Genomic DNA, 25,894 nt, shown 5'->3' with positions numbered 1-25,894 from the left:
AAGTTTCATGAGGCTGAGAAAGGACCTTACAGGAGAAAATACAATTACCATCAGGACAAAGATACCATCTTAGGGCTGGATGCTCACCACTCTGGTCCCATCTGAGCTATATGTAAGTGTTGAAATAAATGGGCTAAAGCCCAAGTAGATCTGGTGTGAATAAAACCACGAAGAGAATGAAAAGGAAACATCAAACTCAAGGAAAATGCTTAATATAGGTAAAGGCACAATGAATTTGGCACATCCCTTTCCATAATGCTGTTCTAATTTTAAACAACCTATTGTACTGTGCTGTTGATAGCCTTGTGTGAGCCATGTAGGGTTCAGCCAACTCAGCTGCATGATCAGAACAGAGACAATGCTACCACACACAGGGTTATTTGGATTAGTGAATACCATACGCAAGTAAATCATCTGCCAGATGGCACTGGAAGAAAGCTGCAACTCTCTCACTTTCATTTCCACAGCAGCAAACAATGTTCTGTGTTTAAAATAAACTCTTCCAGATGAGTAAAAGATAAACTTTGTGGTGCTTTTTTCTTGGTCTTCTCTTTGACTTCAGCTTTTTCCTAAAAAAAAAAAAATTAAAAAAAAAACAGAAAAAACCCCCATCTACTCTGATTGAGTTACATTAATGAAAAAATCCCAGTTTAGACCACCGTAGTACAAAGCTGTCCCTCTAGGCAGCATCAAAATTCCATGCTATTTACTGAACAAAAGGCAAAAATGAAATACTATATTTTCATTCATCAACTTCTGTCAACAGAACCCCTAAAAATGAACACCTACCACATTTCCTGTCATTTTATGGGTTTTCCACAGTGAAGAACTGTGCCTCTTTGTTGAAACATGGATGTTTTCATATTTTATACAGTTTTAACCCTTTTAATAAAAATAGCATGTATGTAGAATCAAACAAACAGAACCCCTCCAAAAACCCAAATTCAGAAACTACATAACTGTAATCAAAATTTTTCCAATTATTCCTTTTGAGTATTCAAGTTGCCTCTTTTGTGACTACAGATGAGCTTGCTATTTCTTAGTCTGTTCTACTGGCCCAAGACCCCAGTCTTAGCTATGCTAATACAATTATTTCGTAATACAACTTGCTATATAAAATAAGATTTTTTTTAAAATTTTCTGCAAACAGCAAAATTTTATGGACAAAAAGCCTCCACAAAGCAATCTTATTTTTATTTCCCTATCTGTGGTGGTTCTTCTGAGACACATCTAGGACTCTGCAGATTTTGAGGAGGGCAGACTGAAGGAAAATGAAGCTCTAGTCTCTTCGCAAATATTAATATTTTCAAAGTCAGGTGAGGTGTCGACTAGAACTATCAATCATTTTTACTGGACCTGTAGGATCTCAGCCCTGCAGAGTAGCAAATGGGTTGGTTGTACTGAAACAATTTTCAATTTACTATGCTTTACACATGGGATAGAGCTACAGAGCTGCATATAGAGGCCTTCAGGGAAGCCTGAAGCCTAAAACCCCTATCCATGTACACTGGAGAAGGCATTTCTGCCTGTAAATAAGTATATAAACTAAAAGTATAAGTATAAATAAGTCTATAAACCAAAACTACTTGTTGCAGTGCGTGTTGGTTCTCTGCCTCCAGGTGTGTCACCTGTCATTTTTCAGATGCTGCTCATGACCCCTTTCTGGAAGCATCTAGAAGGACCCTGGCATTGCTTGTCTCCAAGGCAGATGGCATTTGGAGAGCTCATGGTCATGCTGGGAATTAGGAGGGCCCAGGACACCGACCTCCTGTTGGGGAAGGTTGCAATAGGACTTAGCTAAACTCAAGTAACATCAGTCATCATCAGACTGCAGTCCAGGTGACTGGACTGGCAGCCATTCCAACAACTGCAACAATGAGCTGACATTTATTTGGGGAAAAAACGCACCTTTCTGTAGAATGTTGCAGGATATTTAATATATGCTTAGCACTGCTATTGCCACCACCATCCCACCCTCCTAATTTCACAATTTATGAAGTATTTCTTTTAAAATGCCATACATCCACAGGAGCGCATAAGGTCTCATTCATCAAGCTTAAAATAATCATCATCCATCTGGCTGTAAGGGTCCTACTGCCCAAACCTAAAGCCAAGATCAGCAAAAATATTTAGATGTCTGATTCCCAGTGCTTCTAGTGGGATCATGATTCCAGATTGCTTATTTTGCCCAAGAAGCAGATAGCAAGAAAAGCTGTCACTTTCTCAGGACCCTGATAAAGTGATTGAAGCACCTGATGGCCTCCTGAGTCTTTCATGGCAAATAAGTTATCAATATTTTCCTTATGCAGATTAACTAAGTTTCCTCCACATTACCTGAAGCAATCATTCTTAAATGTGGAAAGAAAGGGCTCTAAACCTTCTTTGGTAGTCATTGTGCCAGGCTTCCCTCAAAAAGGGCAATTAGGAAAGCATTCCTTTCCCCATGTCACACAGGACATTTGGAATTAATTAAGTTTTCTAATTAATTTCTCTGATCTGAATCCAGTTACAACAGGTGTGAGGCTGCTAGTGGAAGCTAAAGCTGTAAGTAAAAAGTCTAGAGGGAGCCTGTCATTTTCTGTTATGAGAAATAGCAGCACCATTCTGGGACAGATCAAAAATAATAATTCAACTGTGGAGGCCTCCTGGATTGTTTTGCAAGTCAATTACTCTCTAAATGATTCGTTTGGAAAAAGTTATGTGAAAAGGGAACAGGCCTTCAATTTTAAAGTTATTTGTATGACTCTTGCAAGTTGTTTATTTTGTTTATAGCCTTAGGTGAAAAGAAATTAAGTCTGTTTGAAGTGGGAATTATCCACATTTTTCAGCAAAAGCATAATCATGCCACACATTCACACGGCTCAGGCTTTGGAGCCTGTGAAGCATTCACTTAGCAGCAAGCTTAGGCAAACCAGGCAACTGCTGAAAAGAGGAGAGTTTTAATACTTCTGGTTTTATTGCATCATGGAAAAACTGAACGTTTATCTCATTAAGATGGGGAATTTTTACTGGAGAACCCCCACTGGGTTTATAAGCTTGCCTACTGTGTTGACTGGAGCAACTGAAAGAGCAGAGCTGTCCCTCTGCCTGGGGTTAGATGTTGGCCTTTGTGGCAAGGTAAGGAAGGTAAATTGGTGACAGATTCAGAGTGCTTTTTAAAAAGCAAGTAAGTCTCCCTTGGCTTAAACAGATGGGGCATATAAAATGAATACATGCAACTTCAATTTAGTTTGCTTGCAGAAACCTCAGCTATAATACATACATGTGTGCACAGAGAGCTGGCTCATAGCTAGGGCCTGCAATTTAGAATCAAAATAAAGTTTAAAAAAATAAAAACGAATTTTTTTCAATTTTTCTTTCTTAAATTCTTGGTCGGTCCATGAGGGAAGTTGGTTATTACAGGTACTTTCAAGAGCACCACAGCCAAAGGTGAATGGATTACAGTGAAACAGTTAGAAATAAGATACTTGAAGCCTGTTTCTCTTGACCATTGCACAGAGATGTTTCCTACCCTCACCTCTGAGTGTTCTCCAGACTGTATACCTGGATGTGGCTCCAAGCAGTTGAGCTCAACACTGAGCCTCAAGCCCCACTTCTCTGTCTCCAGCCCAATGCCTCATCACACACCAGAGCAGCACAGCGGCAGGTGACGTTCCCGTGCTAACAACCCACTGTCCTTGATATACCTCAGCTCCTTGGTACATCACTGACAGCTCTTCCTGTTTTTCCTTTAAAACTGTGAGATTAAATTGCACCTACACACGTGTCTGCACACACACAGAGACACACACACCACCCCTTAAAATGCCAGTTCTGATCCCAGCCTTTTAGAATGCAGTCAGTGTGCGATGACGTTGCCATACAAAATGCGACCACTGTGGAATGGGGCCACTTGGATACCCTGCTGACACTGGCCAAAACTTCACTGGGAAAGTCTGCATTTAGGCAGTTAAGCCCTGCTGTGGCTCTCCACCTCTCAGCTATTAGAGGCACTCTCCCTGGAAAAGCAAAAGGGGCAGGGAATATGTTCTCAGGAGTCACTGTGCCCTAGACATGTCCCAGCCTATTTTCAAATCCCCTGGGCACAGATACGAAGTGCTGGCTCAACACTGCTCATGGACTCAAAACTTAACATTCAAATTCAACCATTGACCAAAGAAAGTTGAAGGTACATTTTGTGTTTGAAAAAGCTTTTTAACATTTATGTTTATCAGAAACTTCAGTAAGATCTTAAACTCAGCTGTGGCTTTCTTAACTGTATCTACGTATCTGCAGGTGATTAGATATTTGTACTTCCATACCTATAATGTACTTGCCAGCTATGTTGTCAGTGTCCTGTCAATGAAAGCTGCATTTCCACAGGCTTTGCCTGATACCCCTGGTCACTGCCTTCCTCTTTCACCCTTCTTTTAAAGACTTTAATTCTTCACAGGAACCAAGTTTAATTCAAGGATAGGAGTGCTCAAATAGTGGTGACGGTGAAAGAAGGCAACTGGAACACAACATTTTCAGCTGCATGCTCTCTATACAAATTGCTTATACAACAGCAATAAAGAGAGCTTGCCATGTCATTCTGGAGGCACTGCTACACTGGGGGCAAATGAGAAGGTGCTGATCTCTTTGTGTACTACCAGCTCCAAGAGGAGACATTCAGCCCACAGTCCTCAAATCATACACATACACCTGAGTTTACTGGAAGGGAGGGGAGAGGGGAGAAGAGGAGGACGCTTCCTTAGCCAAAACATTTCATTCTTACCTAGACTGAGCATTACTGTTTGCTGAAATAAGGGCTCTTTGGTTTTGCACTTAGCTTTTGCAGATCTGTTGACCTGTGAGGTCTCTAGCTCCTGGATGCTACTAGAATAAAAAAGGCATCCTATACAGAAACATTCATGGTAGCCTCAAGAGAGTAATCAAAGCTTTCTAGTACACACCAGTTAAATGACATCCAACCTTGAAAGCAATAAATTTTACATATATCAATATGTTGAAAAAGGCCCATTTTTTCAAAAATCCATCCTTTCAAATTGTTTTCAGGTAATATTCATCCTCCATTAAGGGTCCATTAAAGATTAGTCTACTCTGGAATGAGGCTGTAATCTAGTTATGATTACAGGAATGTAATCCCTTTCTGACAATGGCTCTTATTTAAAAAATGTTTCAAAATAACAAAAATAAGTACATGGTAGATGTATGAAGTATGGCCTGCTACACACAACTAGGACTTCCTATTCTGCATCTCCTATTTCAGTATGAATCCATCTTTGCTGTCTTGAAGGCAAGTGCACATCCTATGTAGGTCAGTCAGTCTGAAAATTACATATTTTTGCTCTTCAGGCAGTTTCAGTGCAGTTCCTTACTGCAGTATTTCGAGGATAATCATCCTCTCCATTGCCCACCTTGGCATCCAAGGCTTTCCTTGCAAAAGGTGTACACACATTTCAGCACAGGAACAGTGCAGTAGTATTTCTTTAGAATTGCTACAGTAGTATTGAAACACAAACCCAACTTTGGCTCATCTTCTCTCTAATTCTTTACAGAGAAGTTAATGAAGTCTTTATTCTTCAGCTGCCTGTTAAAGGCACTGCTTGAAGTCATTTACAAGTGTTTAAAATTAACATGAAATACATCACTGAAGATCAAAGCTGGACTTCTTTAAGTGTGTAGCACAACTCCCTCTGCATCACTTAGAGAACTCTGTTCAACACTCACAGTGTGCTTTGACAACACATCCACCTCTAAACCTTGCCTTACAGTGAGCAGTGCAAAGTTCAACCTGTTAAATGATCTTACAAACCTGCTCTGCTTTGTAGCTTGCCTTCTGATTTTCTGGAATGCTGCTTTCTGCCCCACCCATGTCACTTGCCCAGTATAGACTCTTGCTGGGAAACAGGAAGGCAAGATCAAATCCACTCCACTGTGCAAAAGCTAAAGTATGCTGAGAGTCCGAGTATACAATCAGAGAAAGAATTAAAAAAATTTAGTAGGTCACCACATGAAGTGCAGAACTGATGTATTTATAACTAAGGAATTATTGAATACATCATTTATTATTGATTCTACTTCCTTTGAGTAAGAGAGATCACTCTAAACCATTCTTCCATATTTATACTATATATCCTAACTACTAGAACCTTTCAATAATGTAGACCAAAACAAAAAGGCATAAATGTCAATATGAAATAATAAATTGTATGAATTAAAAAAAAATCAGTACAGATTCACACAATACTCATGTATTTAATTGAAGCCCATTTTATTTCTACCAACCCCACAGCACAGGCTCCCTAAACCAACACATGGGTTCATCTTCTGCTTTGAAACAAGGCTACTCTCCGAAGACTGCTGGCTTCTGATACATTTCCCACAATAAAAGAATGAATGCTATGTCTTCTTTTTGAAAGATTTTATTAAAGAATATTCAGTCAGCTGTATGAGACATTTATGGAACCTCATTACTGAGTTAAAGTGCCATCAGTCAAGCCAAACACACTGAGAAGCTCATTCTCTTCAGTCTAATTTGCATGAGTTCTTACACAGTTCATGCCATGCAAAGCCCTATCAAGACCATTATACATTTTGCAACTACCCTTTTAATGAAACCCAAGGTTTCAAGAAACAGCAAGTTCCACACATGTGAAAATAAAAATACAACTTGCACAACCATGAACAGCAGCAACATCACAAAATAGCTGACTTTGTGCTTCACAGCAAAACTGCACATGGCTCAACGATTTTGTTCACTGAACCATGCAGCTGACAAGCCTTTGAAAGGCACTCAGAGGCCTCAACAATTACAGTGCAAGATATCAGGAAAATTCTTAATTCCATTTGTCATTGTGATGGCTCAAAAAAAAGATTACTAAGACTTATTTTCAAATATTTTTTTACAGAAGTGTTTCACCATCAGTACCCAGCATTGTCCAGCAAGACATGTATTGACAAAAAAGCTTATATATTGCAAAACAAACTTCTGCTTAATTTTTGTTTGTAAAATATGAGTTTCTAAGCAGATTTACCTAGAAATTCTATTCACACCCACAAATTCTTCTTAAATTTTTCTGAATGCCTCTGTCTCTTGAAGATTGTCTTTCATTTCAAAACCGAGTTCCAAAATAAATCACTCTCTTATTTCATACTTACTTAGCAAAATTCTGTATTCCCACAGAATAGTGAGAATTTCACTGCTGCCAAAATGCACTGCACAGCTATCTGCATTCTTTTTTGCAGACACTCCCTGGCACTTACTTCAGTAAGCCAACCATGACTTCACTGATATCCCACAATTTTCTTGCAACCAAGTCATCCATAGCTTTGGGCAGAAGTTCTTCCTCTTTGCAGTCTCCAAAATACTTTCCTGACACGCCTTCGACGTCAGGAGAAGAGGCCAAATAAATAGATGTCTGGGCTCCTTCCAGAGGCGTTTTGAAGAAAGCCCACGATACCAAGTTGAAGAGAGGTTTGGCCAGCAAAGGAATATTCACATGTCTGCCCAGATTTGTTCTGACAATCCCAGGATGAAGGGAGTTGACGGTGACTCCGGTCCCCTCCAACCGACGGGCCAGCTCCCTGGCAAACAATATGTTAGCCAGTTTACTTCGGCTGTAACAAAAGCTTTTATTGTAGCTTATTTCACTGTTCAAGTCTTCAAAGTTGATCTCTCCATATTTGTAAAGCTTTGACGACACTACAACGATTCTGCTTGGGGCAGAATTTTTGAGGAGGCCCAGAAGAAGGTTGGTGAGCAAGAAGTGGCCCAAGTGGTTTACACCAAATTGCATCTCAAAACCATCCTCTGTCTTCATATATGGACACTGGAATATCCCTGCATTATTTATCAGAACATCCAGCCTTGACTCTTCCTTTAAAGAGGAAAGAAAAAAAATCATTCAGGTTTAGAAGTCCCATGTATAACATTATTATGCTTCAGTTTCTCACTGGGCATTGTTAAAAGAATAATTTCATTTCTAGTTTTCTGAATTATAACTTTTTGACAATCTTTTAAAGCATTGCTGGAAAAAAAAAAACACCTTTAAGTTGAACTACCACCAAACTGTGCACATGACCCCAGTAGGATGCAAATACCTGGGAGTAGGTCTGTATCAACTTCTAATGCAGGCAAAGAACACAACTACTGGCTTCTCCAAGAGCAGGTTTTTCTACAGCAATTCAGTGATAAATTACTTTTGTGATTAATTTTTTTCCTTTTTAAAAAGCAACCTGTATTTTGCACTGCAAGACGACACACATCAATTTATGGCAAATCTTTGTTACAGAAGAGGGATCTATTGTGCAAAAGACACGTGAGCATGGAACACAAGGTGTTAGCACAAGGAATTAACCTCAGGGCTGAAGAGGAACCATTACACTGTAGACCCATCATCTCACTGGGATGATACGAAAAACTCTGCCAAATAATATTTTCATTATTTTAAACTTGTCTTACTTTAAAACCAGTATACATCACTCTGCTTCTGGGTGAGAACTGCGGAGCAGTGCTCATAGAAAAGTAACACTCACGTTTCATGTAATTCAAGTCCAATAGGGTCTACTCAGGAACTAAGGAACAGAGGTTCTATGGTGCTCGGTACTTGAGATTTGACTAAATCAGACTAAAGGATGTATGTTACACTCTCCAGGATCAGAAGATATAAGTAATTAACAGAGAGATTGCATTGATGATTTAGATATATGCATCATACACTTCATGATCCAGAATCCACTCAGAAATTAAGAGCTCTCCAATTTACCCCAAAATGTTATTAAAAAAACCCAAAAAACAAATTAAAGGATGCTGCATAAATAAGCTCCGAATTCAACACTCTTACTCACCTCTAACAAAAGACTGTGAAAGCACAATTTATGCTTGCATGAATCAGAGGCAAAGGTATTCATTTTCTCTAAGAGCATTGGGAGTTTCCTTTGCTTTTAATTCTTTAGAGCCAATGCAGGGACTGGAAGACAAGCCAAGACAATCTTGGACCATTTTTATGATAAAAATAGAGAGCCTCATAAATGAATTCTGCACCATTTCCCTTTTACTTCACTGCCATTAGCAGCAAAGATACAAAGAACAAACCCCAAATCTGCACTTGGCATTCAGTTAAAGGTGCTGGCATCTGATCACTCAAAACTTCAAGTACTTCAATCTCAGACTGACTTCCGTGGAACTTGTGGCTGCTCAGTGTTTCATATAACTGGGTCCCAAAGACATGATCCAAAGAGCACCAAACTCACTTCTCCTCTTCACCCAAAGTGGCACAAGGGTCAGTCACTATCACTGAATCAGGACAGGGGCGAAGAAGTACTGACTGCAGATCTGCTCACTGAAGTGATCCTTCTTTCTTCTTTAGAGAAAAATATCTGATGGGAGGATTTATTTTGAAAGACTTAACACTTCAAGAAGCAAGACCTCCACATGTGCTATTCTGTGAAATTCCTACTTGTAATAACCTAGAGGTATGTGATCAGTGCCAAGAAGGCAGCTACTACAACTGAGGGCAGCAGAATGCACAAAACATTGCATTGATGGGCAGTGCTATTCCCTGCAGCCCCTAAGCTCACTTTCACTTTCTCCATTTTCCCATGGAACCCTTTAATACTTCAGCCTTTTATTTTTTTTTCAGTGAGACTAAGGAGTGAGAGATATCATCACTTTCAGTCATGCAAAGTAAAGCTCCCACAAATAAGGCTAAGCAGTGGGGAGTGCACTTGTCTCTCCATCCTGACGATGTTTATATCTTCTTTATGTCAAACAAAAAACCACAAGAACCCCCAAAGAAATCCCTAAATAACAGCTCCAAAAAGGACTCAAAAATAGGGATGGTAAATCACGTAACCTTGGGTGGAAAAGTTCTTGAAAGATCTCTTGAGCTTGCATCCCTTGTCATTCAAGTTATAATGCATCAGCAGTTCTCTGAAGACAGCACACTCTCTTTTCCTTTATCTATTTCTCACTTAAGAGCCACTCTGATTAATTTGTGCTTATTACACTAATTTTATATCCTTTCATTAATGCAGGTTTTCCCACAGCACTAAAACATGATTAGACTTTATCACTGGATTCACATATATACATAGACTACAAAGTGTCCCACTAGAGGACTTAAAACTTGACACTTGACTTTTAGAAAAGCAGTTTTAAAATTAATATAATACAGTCCCTATTTTCTTCCCCTCTTACAACAGGGTCTGAGTATCTTTTAAGTACTTAACAAATCCCTGAGCAGCAGCAGAATTTATTAAGCCTGGCTTCTCATGACTTCATGTCTCATGACTTGAGTAGCTAGATGTGGTGAGATCAAAGTCCCAAAAGATGCTTTTGGTGGGAATGAAAGATTGCCTCCAACAGTACTTCTCTCTGCTCTACGAATTCAGTGGCATTTTCATCAGGCAAAGTAACTGGATGTTCCCCATTCTCCTTAAACTCAAGTTTTCAGGGAATCTGAAAAAAATTTATATATTTAAAAATGCCTATTGACTAGATTCTGCTGGTGGTGGGTGAGAGATTTAAATCCTTGTGGGGATACAACCTAAGAAGGATGTCTGGAGCACGTCAGCAGCGCATCTGACAACTTTTATTTTTCTGCTGGCAAAGCTGAGCTGTAACACTAATTTAAACCACCAAAAGTTAAGCTAGTTAATTCAGAAAAAAATGAAGAAATTAATTTATCTCACACAGAAACAAGCATTTCCTTCCCGGAAAGGATCTAGAATATTTTAAACCAAAACAGACCAAACTATCACGAAACTGATGCTTCCAGGAGCTAACTGACGGCCAGCTTGCTTCCATCCTCTTCCCAAACCCTGCGGTGACCTCAGCGACCTCCCCAGCGCCCGGGGCGCTCTGCCGGCAGCAGAAGCTGCCTGTCCAGCCCGCACGGAGCCCGGGCGGCACGGCGGAGCGCGGAGGCCGCCGCCGGCAGGGCGCAGCCCGTGCCCTCCGTGCCCTCCGTGCCCGCCGTGCCGGGCCGTGCCGGGCAGTGCCGTACCTGCAGCACGCGGTGGCAGAAGGCGCGCACGGAGCGCAGCGAGGCCAGGTCCAGCTCGCGCACCACCAGCTCGCCCGCGCCGTCCGCCCGCTCGCCCACCTCGGCCCGGATCTCGCGGGCCGCCCGCTCGGCCCGCGCCCGGTCGCGGCAGCCCATGATGACGCGGGCCCGCATCCGCAGCAGCTCGGCCGCCGCCGCCCGGCCCAGCCCGCTGTTGGCGCCGGTGATGATGACGGTCTTGCCCCGCATGGAGCCCCCGCGCCCGGGCCGCGCCGCGCCGCGCAGCCAGCGCCAGGCGGCCACCAGCAGCCCCGCGCCCAGCGCCAGCGCCGGCAGCGCCGCGGCCATGCCGGGGCTGCCCGGGGCCTGCTGGGGCTTGTGGTCCCGGAGCGGCTCGGGAGCCTGCCCGGGGCCTGCTGGGGCTTGTGGTCCCGGAGCGGCTCGGGAGCCTGCGCGCCGCCCGGGCCGCGCGGGGCCTGCTGGGGCTTGTGGTCCCGGAGCGGCTCGGGAGCCGGCGCGCCGCCCGGGCCGCGCGGGGCCACCGCCCCTGAGGGCTCCGCTGCCCGTCCGCGGCACCGCCCCGCGCTGCGGAGCCGGGGGAGAGAAACCTAAAGGGGGGAGCAGGGGCGGGTCTAGGGTCCTGCGCCTGGTGGGGAATAACCCCAAGCACCAGCGCAGGTTGGGGGGCTGGTTGAACCTCTTTAGTTGTTGGCGCTGAAGCTCTTGGGCGGTCCCTCAGCTCTAGCAACTTTGTATTGAAACCTTAACCCAAAATCTGTTTTTAGCTATCGACTTCATGTAATGTTTCTAGACACTTGCTAATCCCAGACCTTGATGATCCCAGCCAGGGCATCATGAGCCCATTCAGGGAGGCAGGAGTGGCCCCTGCAGCTCCCCCACTCAAAGTCCTTTTCACCCTAGCCAGGGAAGAGTCAGTAGTAGAAATGTACAGAGAGAGAATTAAAAGGTAAGCAAATTTTGATCAAGAGCAAGGTAGGTTAAAACAAAACAAAACAAAACAAAAAATGAAAACAACCCCCCCCCCAAAAAAAAAACCAAAAAAAACCCCAAAAAACCACAACAGACCAAACAAACAAACAATAAAAAAAAAAACCCAAAACCACACTACTGGAGTTCAGTGCAGATTTAGGAATAAGATAGAGTCAAAGAGGACAACACAGATTAAGAGAAGTTTGTGATGAGGAACTAGAGGCCAGCAAGCAGGATAATATAGGGAGGCAAGAAACAAGCTTGACTTGGCTGATAAGGAACATGTTCGTCCTGAGTCAAGGCCTGGCACATTTGGATGACTAAGATGACTAAGAAACCCAAGAAGAAACCCATGAGCCTTTAATCAGGTTTCTTGTGGCTTGTGTGGACATGACACCCATTTGCAATTACAAGCTCCCCTTAACTGTCAGATGTTGGTGCTACCTGCAGGCTGTCACACAGCTGCAGTCACTTCTGCGGCTGATCTCAGCCCGTCTTACAACAGCAGAAACAGCAGATTCTTCTGGAAGTACCCTTACGATGTCTTCTCTGACTGTCCCTCACACTTCTCAGGCAGTTTAAGGGCTGTATGGGTAGCACCACATCTAAACACTGCAGATTTTTTGACAGATGTCTTTTGTCTTTGTCTTCACCACAGAAAACATGTTCTTCATTCTTGGCCATTCACTCAATTTTGAGCTTTGTGGTTACACCAAAGGGTATTTTAGCCAGGCCACACCATTGCATCTGTGTATGAAATATGGACTTTTACATCCATGGTGTAAGAGCCATGTTGGGGTGTTCTTCCATATGTTCTTCTCATAGTAAACATGTACTGGGAGGCGTTGCAGCCACACCCAGTCAAGGAACGTGAGGAAGAAACAGTAGCTGCCAAAGACATGTCAAAATAGGAGAACCAGGAAACACCCTGTTAGAGGAGCAGATCATTCTGTAAGAAACCATCGTGGTGAGAGCTAAAGAATCTGCTGTTCATCACCGGGCTGTGAGGACTCTCCAGTCATCTCTGATGCTCCTACTTAGAAGGCTGCAGATGTGTTGGAGAGGGCACGGCCTCAAGAGTGCTGCCTGTGTTTGTTGATGTCAGTCCAGCCTTCAGTGCAAGGAGCACTGTGCTCAGGAGCTCGTGGTGATCAGAAGCTGCTCATGTAGGTAGGAATGATGTGTGCATCCAGATGTTGGTCCCAGATACTGAGCATGATAACTGGAAATTATTTCTTCTGACGTTGACCTGCTCCACAGATTTCTGTACCCCTCTATTGCACTCAAGGTTGTGTTTAGCAATACTGCAGGCCAGTGCAGGTTACAGGATCTGGCAGAGGAGCCTGAGGGGGTACCTGAGGATCCTCCTCAGAATGTAGGAGCCCTCTGAATCCCACATCCTTAGAAAAGACCACAGTCCAGAATGCATGTTGGAAGATGTGATGATGACTATCTCCAACTTTTTTTATATTAAATACTTTATATTTTGGCTCCTCCAGATAACATGCTAGCCTGGAAATTAAAAGGGTGTCTTAAAGATGGGAGGAACTGGGAACATTGGTTTATGCTGTCTTGGTAGCTGGTGGGAAATATCTAACACACTCTGAGAATATGTTCTGTAAAACAAAAATCTGAAGACACCTTCAGAATCCTATTTATAACATTTTTCTCCACAGGGATTGGTAGCAGTTGGAGACATTCCCATTTGTCTTACTGTCTTTCCTGGACTCTTAAGCAATGCAGGAACCTGGATACTAAGGGAACAAGAACTGGATTTCCCTGACGGAGTTCTGTTTCCACACAATTCATCTGTGTTATTACTAATCCTACTCCAGATTTTCTCTAAGATGACAGTTTCCTTTTCATGAGTCTGTCTTCCAGTGTTGTAAACAGACTGATAAAGGACAGTTCTCTCTATTCCCTTACTGAAAAAAAAAAAATTATGTTGTTTTAACTGTGACTGGCTTAGGGTTATGAGGGTATAAACTCATGGTAGCATAAGCGTGAGAAGCAAGACATTTTTTATTGAGTTTTTGGTTGTTGTTGTTTGCTTGTTTGTTTTGTTTTGTGGATTGGAATGCTATTAAGAGACAATTCTCTTCTATGTCTCCAAAAATAGAAAACACTTTCCCTCAGCTCCCACCCCACTTCACAGAATTTTCTTGAAAAAGATTATTTCGGTCCACTAGCCAAGCTGTGCCTTGGAGCAGAAGAAAATAATTTTAACAGGCAGAGGCTGCTTGGCAAGCCTGATTCTCCCCAAACATCCAGATTAGTCTGGAAGGTACTTGCATGAACTAGTAGGCTCCACTCCCCCACCATGCTGCCAGCTGGATATGCAGAGAAGCAGCCATCGAGCCTGGGGACTGTTGCCTGACAAGTAAAACACAGTGTATGATCTGAAACATTTAAGAGGATTTTGCTCAACTAATTTAGGAAAAGTGATTGTGGGCCTTAGCATCAGCTTCTGAACTTTAATGTCAATTTGAATTCTGACACTAAGAATGTAAATTCTACTATGTAGATTTGTGAACAGTTTTTACACATGCTTTAGTGCTGTCAGGAGGCCACTGCAAGAGGGAGTCCCCTAGTACTGTGCGCACAGATCAAAAAAGACTTGGAAGCTCTGGTGTCCTGGCCAGTAGGTTTCACTCTTACTGTATACGTGGATGGTTCACTGGAAATAAAGGTAAACATAACAGACCACATGACTCGGCTTCCAGTTTATTCACTGATTTGCATGCTTGCCTGTCAGGTATGAGACTCACCTCTGCACTCCTATAGGGATTAAGGATTCCATTAACCTTCTAATTATCAAGACGTAGTTGTTCAGTGAGAGTCAAATGCCAGTTTTATTTCCTGCACCCAGTCTCTATAGCTCTAACAAAGTATGGATGAAAACCAGCTAATACATGCTCTGCTTCAAAAAGGCAGGAATGGTCTTTCTGAAATTTGCAGCCATGCTTTTGTGGTAATGCTACACACACAATTTATATTCCAAAGCTAAGGAATATTTTTGAATTCCTTGTGGACTCTGATCTCTCACATAAAAACATCTGCTAATAACATTTTTCATAATCTCCATTTGGTAACTCTATCCCATCCTGGCAGACAATGACCAGGCCTCAGTTAATTCATGTCTTCTTCACCTCCTGGCTGGGCTGGGAAATGTGATACGTTTTGGGCACCAAGCCTTTAGCACATATGAAGCTCCGAGTACACCAGAAATCTGCAGTGCACCCCATCAACATCACATACTGGTGTGAACACTTGGAAACCTTTCCAACAGTCTCTATTTGTGTTTCATGCAGGATCAAGGCTTTTGCCTTTGCTTCCAAAGAACTTTGTGGCTTGGACCCAGAAAATTAAAATGATCAGCTATGTTCCTGGGAAGGAAACCATAATTAATGCAGTGGAGATTTCTGCAATTACAGGACTGTTCATCTGGACAGAGGAGACCAAACTTTCAGAGGCTAACGTGAGATTCTGGGCCGAATTCCCCCAGGAACCACAGATTGTGACAAGCTTCATTCACCATTTCTACTTCCACTGCAAAGTACATTCTTTTGGTTTTGTCTCTTCTGGTATGACTATATGACAATAAATAATAAACCAGGATAGTTCTTCCACTAGGGAGAGAAAGAGAACAAACATCACCTGACAGATGTTAGTGGTGTCATTTGGATATCCCTTAGTTACGTGGATAACAATGAGATACAGGAATTTAGCATAAAAGAGAAAGAATAGATCTATGGTGTAAATATGAAGTCATGCAGCAACAGGCACCTGTGCTCTGGAAACTCATCAGAAGTTGCCAAACTGAGTTCACGCAGCTCACAGAACGGTTGTTCAAATCCTAATGGAATCTAGTTAAGAAGAAAGTAGTTCTATCAACAACATTATTTCCAGGTAGATTATCTGCTATTATGAAGGCATGCTCTAAAGCTTCAGCCTTTGTCCCAGCCAAGATACTCACAGCATCTCAGACTTCTGCCCAGTTCTGCGAAGTATGCTGGGTCAAGGTGACACCTCTAGCTCTCAGATTTGACTGAGAGTGGTCACTTCTGGTTCTACACATCAGGAACATTCTGATTACACACACTCTGCCTAAGAAGTTATGCTAAAACCTCTACATAGAAAAATGACAATGTTCTGTAAAGCCAGCTTTATTAAGAAAGCAATATAGAAAAATAATGCAAACATGACCAAATGCATCAATATTTTACTAGAAGCCAAAACCGTGTGGTGACAGATCTACTGAACACATATTTAACCAGCAAACCAGCAACAGGTAAACAGTTATTTGTAAACTGTGCTTTTGGGATTGTCAAGAACCAGCATTGCAGAATGAATTTTCTTATAAATAACCTATCAACAGTTTTTTAGATAAAATATAACTGTTCTGTCTTTCAGAATATGTCTCAAGCTATAAAAACAGTACAAATCTCCTAATATCAAAACCATAGTATTACATACAGACAGGTAAAAAAATCTAAACTCCTTAAGAATTATATTAAAATAACTTTATTAAAAACACTTCCTTTAAAGGCTGTCCTAGCCAAAAGTTAAATCTTTAGACACAGTGCTCACAATACACAAATGTAGAGGTTTTCAGATGTAACTATTGGTAGATTAGAGGCTGGCTAAGTTAAGAACCTTATCTTTAATAGCACCCTCCACTCATGCAGATTTTTGGTACTTCTGAGCAATGCCATAGGGAACATGTGCGGCTATGGTGCCTAATTTCTGTGCTCCTTCGATGTGGAACATCTGGTCATCAAAGAAAATGTGAGGGCGGATTTTCGCCAGGATTGGTCCTTTAGGTGCTCCTGCTAGGAAAAGTGCCTCATCAATCTCCAGACCCCAGCTACGGAGAGTCTTCAGCACTCTGGCTCCAGAGCTCGCTGCACTTCTGGCTGTGACCAGGTAGGTCCTTATAGGACAATTTAATCGTTCATTTTTTGCATAGAACTTCTTCTGGAGTTTCCCCAGGTCTTCCAGAAAACCCTTCAAAGGACCCTGAGTATGAAATACCAGAAGCATATTTAGTATATGGCCACAGTTCCCCAAATAATTCTTTTGCTTTCTTCCCAACTGCCAGTTACACAGAGAATTCCTTTTCCTAATGCTGTGCTACTCCACAAATTTTCTATGTAACATCTCCAAATGGGTCTGCACCCTCACTAGGAATTCACACATTGACAAAAAGTTAAAACCATAACACTACATGGCAGGATCAGTGGGAAAATAATTCTCACTAAGGTTTACAAGATCTCTTACAATATTATTTTTTAATTACAGTCTTTAATAAAATGTTCATTGAAAACACAGAAGTCTTTTTGCTATGAACCATGAGCTGTAATTTTTTCCTGCACAAAAAACAGTAGAAGACCTAATTACAAAGCCATCAATTAACTCTTTTCAGACTAATGACTATAATATACCCCAGTTATTAGAAGCAAATGACAGTTTTGTTCAAATTGCAATATATTGCACTGTCCAGTACTTTCATAAATAAAGCTTTTACTCTGAATTTACACTATTTTTAACAATAGCAGAATTGGTATTTCAGTTTAAGATAATGTTAAAATATTTGTGGTTTTAGACAAATTGCATAGCTCTGCTTGGGAATAAGCAGATATTATCCTGTTTAAATAACCAGAATATCTCAGTGCTTGAAATTAACATTACCTACAGTCTGATTAAAAAAAATCAGGGAAATCAGTACTAACATTTCTTTTTCTAATGATACTATTAAAAGACAGCTATCAGTGACTGTCTTATATATGCAGTTCTCTCAGAGAAATGAGAGAGGACTGCAATGATGGCCTGGTAAAAGGACTGCAACGGTTGCCCCTTTTATGTGACACATGCATTTTAAAGATTATCTTCAAAGAAGGAAACAAATAGGGGCATCAGCTTTCACAAAGAACATATCCACACTGGGGAAATGGAGAAATACAGCAGCAATAAAGTCATCAGATCTTTTGGAAACTCCCTTTAAACCAGAAATTAAAGAAATACAAACCTGTGCAAGAGGCTTATTTTCATTCAGTTGTTCGTGTTCAAAAAATCTATCTAATCCTTGCTCTTTGAAAATCTGTTCTGATTCATCAGAAAAGATAACAGCATCCCCATCAAAAGCCACCCTCAGCTGTGTATCCGAGTAAACAACGTCTTTGTTGGCAGTGAACATTGTAGCTGATGCAATGCCTGAAAATAGATCAGAGACCCTCAGTTAGTATGTCCTGCAAAGTCAGTCAGGAAACCATCAGCAGTTTGCTTCCAACAACTTACTGGTGGTGACCCCTATATATGGTAAACGTGACCAATCACAAAAGCTAATTAGAGCTGGCTGTTCTGTAACACAAATGCATGGAAGCTGTCCCACTGCCAAAACGTCCCGGACATGCTTCTATCCACTTTCGTATAAGACTATATAAAATGCTTCCCAAACTGTGCTGCAAATGACAGAAAAGCAGGAAATCCCAAGGAGACCACTCGATCAAAGTATTTGTTACTTTTTAACAAAAAGGGAGCAAAGAAGTTGCTTTTTAAAGTTGTATCAAAGAGATAATGCGATTCAAACAGAAGCTGAATAGAGGTGGGAATCTTGTTTCTTTTTGAAGGGGGGAAGACAAAGGTGTAGGGTGTTGAAGTTATCACTATCAGCAAGGCCGAAGGGTCGGAGAGGTCGGAGAGGGACTGTATTACATGATTTTATTTGGTTGAGTGCACCATACAAAGTGGTGACTTCCTGCATTTGATGAAGCAGCACTGATTTCTGTAAAAGACACACAATAAATATAATTTTTGAAAAAGCTCAACAAGATAACAAAAAATATCAACAGATAGCAAAAGAAAGTCAATTCAAACCTGCTTTTATAGCTTCCTGCACTTTGTCAGAATCTGCTGAGAGGTACAGGTTCGTGAGGTATGCAGTCAGGTAACCAATGGGGCTCTCTCCTCCAGTCATACAGAAACGTTCAATTGTTAAGCCTAAAGTAAGAGAACAGCACAGGGTGCAGCATTGCCTTGACACTTCAAAGATGTTAAAGGAACTTGTGAAAAGGTACACTAGCCTAGCCTACAGTAAACTTAAGAAAATAGGTTCATTGTAATTTCAACAAGTTACACAACTTCAAACAACTACAATATTTGATCAGCCCATCCTCATTGAGAATTTAGGGGAAAAAATTCCCACTGTGACAGCAGAGTAACTGTTGTGAAGATGTATGTGTAGGGAGCATAGGTACCAAATATGAAAAAGTTTAAGGACTTCTCAGAAGTTATGGTTCACACCTGACAAATCTAGACCACTGGATCAAATTCTGTCTAATACTATTTCACTTGTGCTGACACCCAAAAATAAGGATCCAAGAAGCTGCTTTTCCCAAAGGCAAAACAGGAAGAATAAAATTAATTCATATTATTATGTAAGAGGTGGCAATTCTACACATCACTAATTATTTTATTTACCATAGTGATTGATGCTGTTTATGAGCCTCACTCCCACTTGGGCATGGTTATTAGTCATCAGGACAATATCAAACCGCTCTTCATCATCAGGGTACAGCTCGAGAAGCCGGCCATTAACATGCTCCAGCGCCTGCAGATTGAAAATGTGGAAGTCAACAGTCAAGCATGCCTCCTTTCTTAGTCACTGGAGTTTTAGTGATAGGATTAGCTTGAAGGAGAGTGTAAAATACCTGATAGTTTAACTTGCTGAACTTCTTTTACTCCTTCTGCTTTGCTGCCCTCAGCAACCATTTGACTATTGACTAGGTTCATTTGAAAGGAAGTTTCTTCTTTTTTTTTTTTTTTTTGAGCTATGGAATTTACTTTGGCTGATTTACTGACACAGTTCAGGTCATCAGGTGTCAAAGACCATCCTTAAGTAATGAATACAAAATCATATCCTGTCAGCATGATTAGCTTGAGAGTTTCTAATTGCAGCAATGAATGAGACAGCTTTTGATTTGAGAGCTCTTCAAAGATAATTGGCCAACATGTTATACCCACAGTCTGGCATTCTTATTTCCTTGACCTTTCATCTTCTCATTGCTCTCTGTATCCATCTGTTCTCCTATTTAGAACTTCATCTTGACCTTTGAATGAAATTCCATGGGATTGAAGCAACAAAATCAATAATGAATCATCATGAATGCAAGTTAGAGTGATTTTTATTAAGATGCTTTAAAAAGTCAGGCTAGTTGTTCACAACTAAACCACAGATTTCATAATTAAATTCTGGAACTCTCACTTTACAAAGCTATGTTATTATGGAACTGTGCTTAGGAAAATCCTAAGTTGGAGCCTAGTGTAAGGTCTAGAAAAAAATCTTAGTATGTGGTCATAACTCACTTCTATTATTAATACTCTACTAGACAGGCAGTTTCTTAAATTATTAGAGAATAAGGGTGAGTGGAGGAGGGCATTCCATTTTTCATCAAGTGTCTTTATACTTTGCAGTCTAAAGACACCCTGGCCTGTGATAGTCAGTATCTTAAACATTTCAATAAGGGAATAAACAAAAAATTATATTATTTCTTTTTTTGCTTTCTTTGTCTCCAAGTAAAAAGGATGACTCAACAAAGCCACAGTTCTCTAGCCTAATGATTCCTATGACTAAGCAATATAAAGAATTCAAACAAAAATAGCATATCAGAATGGAACAGAGATCAAGCTGCATTTAGCTGGGCATAGCTAACAGCTCTGATTTCCAAAATACGAGCAGTTAGAGAGTCAAATTATGCTTATAATCTAAGTAAATTTGGCACTGAAATCTAATCTTAAAAACTAACTGTGCTAGCAGGGCTGCTACATATAGGAAAAGATGCAGTAAATTCCCAAGTCAGTCGGCCCTCACTGGTGTGCACAGTGAATTATTTTATGGCCACACTTTTATGTTACAAACACCTTTACAGTGCTTGTGCCATTAATGCTGCTAATAGCTATATTTACATGCATGGGTATTGACATAAGTAATTTTTCCACTGTCTATGTTCATAAAGTGAGTAATGAAGAAAATGTTTTGAATTCCTGAGACCAAAACTGAATTAATGAAAACCTTTTAAAACCTGAAATGTTCTGCAACAACTCTGATGTCAGCAAGTATGATTTCTAAATATGGTTTCATTAATTTTCTGAAATTCTTGTGGTAAAGCTTAGCAAACAGCTCTCAATGGACTGTAATGAAAGTATCTCTATAAAAAGTATTTTTTCAAGACGGTCCTACTAAAACCTGTGCTCTTCAAAGATTTTCTTTTTACTTTTCTGTAATTCCACTTGCTTTCCATGCTGCAGGGTGTTTTCCTTGGCTATTTCTCTTTTTTTTTTTTTTTTTGTTTTGTGCAATGAAAGCAAAATATTCCATTTCAGCTCTTCTTAAACCCTGACTCAGAAGTAGGGACTCCATTTCTTTTGCTGGTCCTCAAGAACAATTTCCAGGGTGACAACAAAAGCAAGGAAAAATTAAAGCTGAGCAAAAGAAATTAAAATCAACATCCACTATTTGGGTTTTGTTTGGTTGTTTTTTTTTTTGGGGTGGTTTTTTTTGTTTTTGTTTTTGTTTTTTTTTTGGTGGGGAGAGGAACTGAGTTGCTTTATTTGTTTTTTTATGGGATGATTTCGGGGAGGAGGAGGTTGTGACAAACTTAAAAAACATTTGGGGCGTATCGTGACTGAACTAGTCTTAAAAGGAAAGGTGCTTCATACGCCCCACGTCCAGCGGAAAAAGCAGGCTGCTCCTCACCCACACCTGGGATGTGGCGCTGTGAGCCGGGATACAAACCGGGATGCTGAGGGTACCACTCCGGTCCCGGTGACGCGAGCAGTACGTGCTCTGCCGCCCGTGCTCGGCATTAGAGGCGGCGGGAGGGGAGGGCAGGAGAGGAGGAGATGGAATGGGACAGGGGAGAGAAGTGGTGGCCGCAGGGCCAGGGCGTGCAGGGATGCGGGGGACGCTCCCGGGCAGCCCCGCCGCGACGAGCTCGGCGCGGGGAGAACAACTCTCAACCACATCTCCCCAAGGCAGGATTTTCCCCGCTGCAGGAGGCTTCGTGCTCCTCCTCTTCCTGAAATTTGGCCTCGCGGCATCCCCCACGCCCCGCCGCACCCACACGCTCCCCTGCCCCGCCGGCCACCCGCTCCGGGCCGCCTCCTGGCTACCTTGACGAAGTAGAATGCCGGCCCGGGCTTGAGGATGTCGTTCTCGTTTTTCTGCTGGTACTCCACGTACTTCTCCACGCCCTGCTCTTCGTAGATCCGCTGCTCCTCCACCAAGTTGAAGAGTGCTCGGGAGGACACGGCCACCGTGATGGCGTTCTGGGGCTTGGGCTGCGGAGCGAGCGCAGGGTAGTGCCGGCCCGCGGCCCTCAGCCCCCGGCCCCCAGCCTCCCCCCGGAGCCCCGAACCCCCGGCCCGCCCGCACTCACCGGCCGCGGCCTCTGGGTAACCAGACTGTCGTAGAAAGCCTTGGCCGCCGCCCAGTCCTGCTCGGCTTCCAGCTGCCGGTCCTCCTCTGTCGTCCGGCTGGGCGGCGGCTCCTGCGAGCCGGTGCCGCTCATGGCTCCTGCCGCAGCCGGGGCCGTAACGGGCGGCCGGGAAGCGGCGGCAGCGGCCGCGCCCCTGCCCCGCCCCGGCCAGGCGGGGAAGGCACCGGCGCTGCCTCTCCCTGGCGCTGTGCGCGCTTGGGGACGCGGCCCGGAGCGGTCCGGCCCTCCTCCGGAGCGGAGCAGCCCCGGCGGCCCCCCCGGCCCTCACACCCGAGGCGCTGCCCGCCCGCAGAGGCTCCCTCAGCGCGGGGCGCGCGGAGCCGCCGCTGCGGCGCTTCCCCGCCGCCCTCGCGGCACCTGCAGCGGCCCCTCCGCGCGCGGCGCCGGCGCTGCCCTCGCGGCGCTCGGGAGCGGTGCCCGCGGCTGCCCCGTGCCCGGCAGCACTCAGGGTGCCTGCAGCCTTGGAGATGCGTTATTTAACTGCAATGGCTTAACCGATTTAATCTTAACTGCAACGAATTCCCAGGAGATCTTATATGTTTTAGCAATCAAAATGGGCTCGATGTCTGTGGCCTTGGGTCCTTTATGCCACATGGAAAATACCTTCAAGAAAGAGCGATTTGGGCATTGTGGATGAGACTGTGTTCACACCCACAAAAACTGTTGTGCTGGTATGAGGTTGGGGTAGTCCTAAAATCCAGAGTCCCACACAGAGCTATGGGAAGCATCTAATACTCATACAGCTGTGTGAAATGGTCCTATCTGCCTCTGCAGATCACCATCTGAACCACAGCAAAGGTTCCCGCACTGATAAACTGCAGGAGAGAGTGGAAAGTGAAGAAGGAATCGGATTTTCTCCTAAGCCAGTACGGGATATGGCCCAGCAGACCCATAGTGATATCTGTGTCATAGCACATGTGATCACCATCCAAAGCCCCTTTAGCATATTGCATGAAGACTCTAAATACTGATTCCAACCCTGACCACTACATAATCTGTATTTGATCGTCAGCTCTCTCTGCCTCCATCCAGTCTCCAAAAGGAAACAGGATGGTTTTATTACTTTTGCCCCTCCTTTTTTTTTTTTTTTTTTTTTTTAATGTGGCTTCCCAGTGAAAGGAGGATTATGTGATTATACCATCTGTCCGTCTTTCCCCAGTGATGTTCAACTGCAAACAAATTTGATAGAAGGATAAAGATCTCAAAGAGATTTGAATTGTTAAAATGTTTAATGAGAATCAACAGTAATGTGCAATTTGTTGCCCTACTGAGGAAAGCACTTTATCTGCTTGGTCTCCTGCTGTAGTAGCAAATACTGCCTGGCTGATCTGCCACCTCCAAATCTACCACATTGCCTGATGGCCAGCTAACCAGGGAGGGATCTGGAAATGGGGAAGTGATGGAAATGGGGAGGTTAAAGGAAATGGGAGTTGACCATAGGGGAGCTGGAAAGAGGAGGTCAAAGGAGAGGTACTGAGAGCAGTGCATTGAGAAAACAAATGTAAAAACACGAGTTAGGATCATTGTAGTGGCTGTTGTCATGGGAAGCTGCAAAAGGCATAACTTCAGTCTGAACAAACCTGATTTTAGTAGCTCTGCTACTGATAGATGTGCTTTTTTCTGTTGAATTTTATCCTGATTATTTCACTCTGAGTGTGTTTCCATATCTGAGCTCAGACCTGTAGCATGTCATATGCCACATCTGCTCCCCTCCATGCAGTATCAGGCTGAGCAGCCAGGCTGACCTGGAAAAAGGGTTCAAGTCACAAAACAGCAGCTCCTAGTCCCAGTCACCACCGCTGTCCTGCTCAGAGACTTCAGCACTAGTCTAAGAAGATGATCTCCAAGAAGAGACAATTCCTAGTTAAGCTGCTGGTTACATTGCCCATGGAGAAGAGGGTAAAAGAACAGGAGGAATCAGGAAGCAATTATTTAGTGGTTACAAAACTGAATTGATTATGTGAACATGGGACAATACTTTTACAGAGCTGCACCCAGGCTGACTTGTTGTTCTGTGTTCTCCACCACCCTGCATCTACTCAGGAGCAAAATCAAAGCTCCTCAGTAGCATTCTTGGTTTTTATTTTTGTTACCCCCTTTCCTGTCCACTCAAGCAAAGAGTCGTTACACAGTGAAGACTCCTTTTAATCTGTGCAAGACATCTAAAACTGTAAAATATGATAATCTGGTGCTGGGCCCAAGCAGTGCTGCTGATGCACTACTGCTGAAAGCAGTACTATGCTAACAGAAATGCTTTGCCAGATGCACGTGGTATCTGTACACAGCACTCAGCTGTGTGAACATATGCACTGAGCTGCCATGTCTCTGTTCTGTGCTTGGCTGCCTGCTGCTGACATACCCTCCGTTTCCTCTTTTGCTGGAGACTGTGAGCTGAGGGCCTGACATGAAAGCCTTCCAGCTTCAGCACCTTATAAATGAAATCTTGACCTCCCAAATGCAGAGTGTAGCAGCCTTATCTACATCTAAAACATGTAGTAATGCCCATGGGGTTCCAGGAAAGAGCTATGTCTTGCTTTCACTAAACCTCCTGGGGAGTCTGAGAAATAGGAATGGATCCAAAACTGAATGACTTTGTGGTTTCTGAGCTAAGCTAAAAAGGAAAGGGAAGGAAAGGAATTTTCTGTTATCATGCATTAATTTGTAGGGCATTTACATAAAAAAAGAAAAAAAGAATTTATGTTTCTATCTTTGTATGTACATTTTTATAGTTAGTCATGCACATTCTCTGAAGTCTGTTACAAGTATTCAAATAAAAAGAAAGTCCCCCTGCTTAACCTGCTGATATTTTTCCTGTGTTAAGAACAACCACTCAGAATGATTTATATGTTCTTATTCAAGAAAGAGCTCAAATTACATTACTGAAAATAATAAAAAAGTTGTAGGTTTTTTTTTTCTTCTCTTGATACCTACTTCCATTTGGAAAGACATTAAATATTTCCATATATTTTAAATAATGAGAGCAAAATTACAAGAATTTTTTTTATTGGAAGGATGTTATCTCTCTTTAAATGTATAGATCCCAGTATGCATTGTGCCTAGTTATATTACAAACGTATAGAATCTAGAACCTAACTCTCCCAGAGTCATGCCAGGGTCACTTCAGAGAGCAGTTGCACTGAATTTTACTTCATCTATGCATTGTGATTTTTCATGCTGAGAGCCCAATACCTGTAGCACGAGTGTGGTGTTTGCAGAAGGAAGGAACCTGAGAATGATTTTGATCTGTCAACCTGGCATGACAAAATGTGTAATAACACTGCCACATCACATCTGCCAGCCAGATAAATAATTTGCAAAATCCTCCTGTTTGTAGATAGTATAAACACCTCTAATACAGTCCTAGTATTGAGGAACTGATTCTACAAACCAGTTAGCAGGTGATTTTCTACATGTGTT

At 42.5% G+C, this 25,894-nt stretch overlaps 2 protein-coding genes across 2 annotated transcripts; both read right to left on the bottom strand.

Moving 5' to 3' along the window:
* Window positions 1–6,391: 6,391 nt before the first annotated feature.
* RDH14 (retinol dehydrogenase 14) lies at window positions 6,392–11,388 on the bottom strand. The gene is made up of 2 exons (XM_002186652.7): window positions 10,992–11,388; window positions 6,392–7,862 (listed from the first exon to the last, which is right to left on the bottom strand). The coding sequence occupies exons 1-2, from the start codon at window positions 11,337–11,339 to the stop codon at window positions 7,245–7,247; spliced, it is 966 nt and encodes a 321-aa protein (XP_002186688.4). The 5' UTR covers window positions 11,340–11,388; the 3' UTR covers window positions 6,392–7,244.
* Window positions 11,389–16,131: 4,743 nt separating this feature from the next.
* On the bottom strand, window positions 16,132–22,838 carry NT5C1B (5'-nucleotidase, cytosolic IB). Its single transcript, XM_002187565.7, has 6 exons — window positions 22,418–22,838; window positions 22,152–22,319; window positions 19,461–19,590; window positions 18,858–18,980; window positions 18,010–18,194; window positions 16,132–17,000 (listed from the first exon to the last, which is right to left on the bottom strand). The coding sequence occupies exons 1-6, from the start codon at window positions 22,547–22,549 to the stop codon at window positions 16,662–16,664; spliced, it is 1,077 nt and encodes a 358-aa protein (XP_002187601.2). The 5' UTR covers window positions 22,550–22,838; the 3' UTR covers window positions 16,132–16,661.
* Between the last annotated feature and the right edge of the window lie 3,056 nt (window positions 22,839–25,894).

This window comes from Taeniopygia guttata, chromosome 3 (genome assembly GCF_048771995.1).
Source record: "Taeniopygia guttata chromosome 3, bTaeGut7.mat, whole genome shotgun sequence".
NCBI classification, from domain to species: domain Eukaryota; kingdom Metazoa; phylum Chordata; class Aves; order Passeriformes; family Estrildidae; genus Taeniopygia; species Taeniopygia guttata.
The sequence above is the reverse complement of the archived record's forward strand: the minus strand, read 5'-3'. Positions and strand labels throughout refer to the sequence as shown.